The following is a 5,680-nucleotide window of genomic DNA, read 5'->3' as shown; positions in this document are numbered from 1 at the left end:
GTTTAAATCGAAGGTAGACACAGAGTGCTGGAGTAACTCACCGGGACAGGCAGCATCTCTGGAGAGAAGGAATGGGTGATGTGTTGGGTCGTTCGGGACTCTTCTTCAGACTGATGTCAGGGGAGGGGGCGGGACAGAGATAGAATGTTAACATCCTATCTTTGTTCCGTCCCCTCCCCTAACATCAGTGTGAAGAGGGGTCTCGACCTGAAACGTCATCCATTCCTTCTCTCCAGAGATGCTGCCTGTCCCGCTGAGTTACTCCAGCACTTTGTGTCTATCCTCACGGAACAACGTCTTCTGTGCCGGAGTTGGGACGTGAGAGTCGCTCTGGAGATTCCTGCACACATGGACAGGATCTACCCCTGGTCTCAGACCCACTCTGGAGATTCCTGCACACATGGACAGGATCTACCCCTGGTCTCAGACCCACTCTGGAGATTCCTGCACACATGGACAGGATCTACCCCTGGACAGACCCACTCTGGAGATTCCTGCACACATGGACAGGACCTACCTCTGGTCTCAGACCCACTCTGGAGATTCCTGCACACATGGACAGGATCTACCCCTGGACAGACCCACTCTGGAGATTCCTGCACACATGGACAGGATCTACCCCTGGTCTCAGACCCACTCTGGAGATTCCTGCACACATGGACAGGATCTTCCCCTGGACAGACCCACTCTGGAGATTCCTGCACACATGGACAGGATCTACCCCTGGTCTCAGACCCACTCTGGAGATTCCTGCACACATGGACAGGATCTATCCCCTGGACAGACCCACTCTGGAGATTCCTGCACACATGGACAGGATCTACCCCTCCCCCTGCATTAGGAGATCTGTCCCACCCACAGACAGACACAAAACGCTGGAGTAACTCAGCGGGTCAGGCAGCATCTCGAGAGAAAAGGAATGGGTGACGTTTCGGGTCGAGACCCTTCTTCAGGCTGAGAGTCAGGGGAATGGGAAACGAGAGATATCGAACAAACGAATGAAAGATGCACAATAAAGTAATGATGATAAAGGAGCTGTCACTGTCAACTAACAATGGCCTGTCTCCTATCATTGTCACCTTTTTGGATACCTTTCACTCATTAGTTCTCTATCTCTCTATATCACCGCCTATATCCCTCGTTTCCCATTCCCCTGACTCTCAGAAAAAGGGTCTCGACCTGAAACATCACCCATTCCTTCTCTCCAGAGATGCTGCCTGTCCCGCTGAGTTACTCCAGCACTTTGTGTCTATCTTGAGTGTAATCCAGCACCTGCAGTTCTTTCCTCCACACTTTGTCCGTCACACCTACAGCTTGAGTTCAGCAATAAGTATCTCCGTGGCATCTCTGGGACCAAACCTTTCCCAATCAGAGCTGGTGGGAAGAAACAGGTAAAGTTTAAACAGTGTGCTTGGGTCTGGAGACGAGGAAACTTCTCCAGGGATGAGTTGGCTCAGTCTGAGCCAGTGAACGATAGGCTGTGGTCCACAACGTGACCTCCATGCGCTAACACAGTGGGCCCAGCAATATCCAGCCTGTAATCTTAACATCAGAGCAATGACATCAAATGTATGGCACAGGTTTCACTCAACAGAGAGGGGTTATTAGCATTCCATTCAAATGCACTTTCATTAACATTACACCACCATTCTAAGAGTTCTGGTTTAAAAAGCAGGTGTATTATTCCAAACTTGCAAAAGGTACAACTAACACCGTGGCAAAGATCAAGCAGCTGTGTTGTGTATGAGAGGGTTTGGTGTGATAAAGTTCCACAGCGGCAGAGACAGTGAGAGTGTGACCATGTAGGGTCCCGAGATGTTACTGTCACGGTTAGAGCCATGCTGGTTGAGGCTGCTGGAGCCTTGCTTCCTCCAGCCCACAGCTAGCTCAGCTTGCCATCGTCAGGATCAGCGTCTTGGAAGAGCGGCGTGCGTGCGTGCGGCAGCGAGGCGTGGAGACGGGCCCAGCGTTGGGGCGGCCAGATGATGTATGATGCACGAGCATGGACCAGGCCCAGAGACACCTGCAGTGGGGGGGGGGGGGGGGGGGGGTGATAGAGTGGTTAGTGGCATGTCCCAAACTCCAGCACAATCACATTCCCACTCACAGCAGCACAGCACCTACAGAAACACAGTGCTCCCCAAACCCCAGTGCCCAACATCCCAGTGGTACAATCATCTACATCCGAAACGTCACCTATCCATGTTCTCCACAGATGCTGCCTGACCCACTGAGTTACTCCAGCACTCTGTGAAACGTCACCTATCCATGTTCTCCACAGGTGCTGCCTGACCCGCTGAGTTACTCCAGCACTCTGTGAAACGTCACCCATCCATGTTCCCCACAGATGCTGAACGGATGATCTGCAGCGATCGTTGTAGGTGCTGGAGACTATACCTCTACAGCTCACACCACACTGAATGTTTACATCATACTGAACGTTGTAGGTGCTGGAGACTATACCTCTACAGCTCACACCACATTGAACGTTTACATCATACTGAACGTTGTAGGTGCTGGAGACTATACCTCTACAGCTCACACCACATTGAACGTTTACATCATACTGAACGTTGTATGTGCTGGAGACTATACTACAGCTCACACCACATTGAACGTTTACATCATACTGAACGTTGTAGGTGCTGGAGACTATACCTCTACAGCTCACACCACATTGAACGTTTACATCATACTGAACGTTGTAGGTGCTGGAGACTATACCTCTACAGCTCACACCACATTGAACGTTTACATAAACAGCTGCATCTGCCGTCCTCTAAAGAACAGCTTATTTATTTCACTCAGATCATCCTTTTGCAAAATAAACCAAAGTCCACAAATATGACTGCCTGTAAACTCTGCCTCAAGGATATTTGTAATTATCCAATGTGCCCAATTACACTTCTAATCTGATGTCACTTTAGATTAGTGCCAATTCTGATTCCCTTTTGTAATGTAAACATATGAATGCAAAGGCGATTAGTCGCACACTACTGCGATGTGTAGCATGACATTGAAGTGACTTCCAAACACATCGTCTCAGCAATATTTACACATCAAACTGAAGAACATGAATCAGCCTCTCCTATCTTGGCCAAACCTCTGGAATGTGGATACGATTAGACTCAAATCAACGTGAAAACCGCACCTCACAATTTAACCAGAGCATACTGAAAATTAAGGTGCTTGGTTTCACAAGAAAGGGCAGATGCTGGAATCTTGTACAAAGCACAACATTATCTGTTTACATCTGGTACTAATAGCACATATTCATCCAACATTAAACATACAAAGAATGTCATTTTTGCAAGGAATTTTCAAAATTACAAAGGAAATTTTAAAGTTACTATTCTTTTACCAAATACTATGTAACAACAGCTGAAACAGAAGTTGGGTTTTACAAATCTGTTATGTGCAGTCTAGGTATTATTTGAGCAAAAAAACTTTGTGCTCAAGGCGTTGTGTTCTTGACGTCTTGGTCCCAACTTGACTATTGGCCAACCCCAATATTGGCCAGGTAGATGGCCAACTTCCGTTAGAACCTCTCACCTCAAAGCTTGGAGTGGAATGTGAGTGGGAAGGAGGGCAATCAGTGCACCACCTTGTGTAAGTGTAGACCCATGGGGCAGATCAATACATGGTTGGATCAGTGCACCACGCTGTGTAAGTGTAGACCCATGGGGCAGATCAATACATGGTTGGATCAGTGCACCATGCTGTGTAAGTGTAGACCCATGGGGCAGATCAATACATGGTTGGATCAGTGCACCACGCTGTGTAAGTGTAGACACATGGGGCAGATCAATACATGGTTGGATCAGTGCATCATGTTATGTAAGTGTAGACCCATGGGGCAGATCAATACATGGTTGGATCAGTGCACCATGCTGTGTAAGTGTAGACCCATGGGGCAGATCAATACACGGTTGGATCAGCAGCCGGAAGCAATCGATGAAGAATGCTAGCACTCCTTGGGGCTTTGTTTCCTCAGAGGCTCCGCACAGTTCAGTTCTTGGTCATCTTTTATTAATTATATAGCCTTAAATCATAAGGTCATAAGTGATAGGAGTAGAATTAGGCCATTCGGCCCGTCGTTGACCCTGCCATTCAATCATGGCTGATCTATCTCTCCCTCCTAACCCCATTCTCCTGCCTTCTCCCCATAACCCCTGACACCTGCACTAACCAAAAATCTATCTATCTCTACCATAAAAATATCCACAGGAGACTTGGAGAAGGAGTCTGTAGGTAATACAAGACTTGGATGTGCCTTACAAGGGAGCAAGATAAAGAGAGGTTGTCTGAAGTGACAGGTGGGTTTGAGTACAAAGCGTGAGATATAGATCCTCTCTTGTTCTTACCAAAACCTTCCTCTCCCCTTTGAACCGCACAACCAGGCTTTGTATGATCTTCAGACTGTGTGAGCAAGCCTCCCTCACTACATGGGACACACGACAGATGTGAAGCCATTGTGGCGTGTCAGAGCAACCATGGAATGCCATTCACTGGTTCTTTAAGGCAGCAGGATAGATATTTACTGTTAAAGTCACGAAGAATACTTCCTTCACCAGACGTGCCTACAACTCTTGTTCATACAACGAGCAGTTCTAGTCACTGCTTTGCGAGAAGGCTGGGTGTGGAGACAGATTTGGGGCATGGGAAAGCGGTGGACAGTGATTTGTAGCAAACACATTTGAACAAATAGACCCAAATTGTGGTGGCAACTTCTACCCAAGATGCTGAGGGCAGAGGCAGGTGGGTGCAAAGGGGTTTCACACAATGGGAGACACAAAATGCCGCAGTAACTCAGCGGGACAGGCAGCATCTCTGGTGAGAAGGTATGGCTGTCGTTTTGGGTCAAGACCCTTCTTCAGACTGATGGTTTCAGACATTCTGTCTGAATTTCAAGAAACCTGCAAACTCCCATGCCTTCTCTTTCATTTTGTGTTGAAGTGCCAGGCACTTTTTCATTATTCATTATATTAATGTTTAATTGAAACATAATTAATGAAAAATTACCCTGAGCAATGTTAACAGTTTCAATTTTATCTGCTTAATGTTAATTTTGGAAATTTGATCGTAATGCAAAATAGATTTCAACACACATGATCAGTGAGGCAGCATAAATTAATAGACAAGTATGAGTCTCTTGCAAATTTAATTCTTAGACTGTTCCATAATAAGAATTTTTATATGGTTAATTGGTTGAGACTTAACATCTTATATTTGCATTTCTAAAATTGCATTCTGCTGCAGAACTGATGCAATACAGAGATTGTAATTCAACGGAACGCAAAATTACAAAATGACACATTCAGACACTTTCATATTGATACTTTCACCTTTTAATTACATTATTCACAATAATTTAGGAGATATCGTTTCCACTAATTCCAGCAATGGTCCTCTCCTGTAGCTGCCAGCTGTGTGGGGTTCTACTGCATCAGAGTCTGGACACCCGGTTTCCTATTCCACTACAGACAGACACAAAATGCTGGAGTAACTCAGCGGGACAGGCAGCATCTCTGGAGAGAAGGAATGGGTGACGTTTCAGGTCAAAACCCTTCTTCAGATTAGTTAGGGATAAGGGAAACGAGAGATATAGATGGTGATGTGGAGAGATAAAGAACAATGAATGAAAGATACGCAAAATAGTAACGATGGAGAGAGAGAGAGA

General features: G+C 46.2%; 1 protein-coding gene across 1 annotated transcript in view; it reads right to left on the bottom strand.

Annotated features, from left to right (window-relative positions):
* Positions 1-226: 226 nt before the first annotated feature.
* The window catches only part of immp2l (inner mitochondrial membrane peptidase subunit 2), a 274,230-nt gene continuing 268,776 nt past the window's right edge, over positions 227-5,680 (bottom strand). Inside the window, exon 6 of the mRNA XM_078416447.1 lies at positions 227-2,023. Coding sequence (XP_078272573.1) covers positions 1,883-2,023 — 141 coding nt within the window. The 3' untranslated portion in view covers positions 227-1,882. The remainder of the gene's footprint in view (positions 2,024-5,680) is intronic.

The sequence above is a fragment of the Rhinoraja longicauda genome, chromosome 20 (genome assembly GCF_053455715.1).
Source record: "Rhinoraja longicauda isolate Sanriku21f chromosome 20, sRhiLon1.1, whole genome shotgun sequence".
Taxonomy (NCBI): domain Eukaryota; kingdom Metazoa; phylum Chordata; class Chondrichthyes; order Rajiformes; family Arhynchobatidae; genus Rhinoraja; species Rhinoraja longicauda.
The sequence above is the reverse complement of the archived record's forward strand: the minus strand, read 5'-3'. Positions and strand labels throughout refer to the sequence as shown.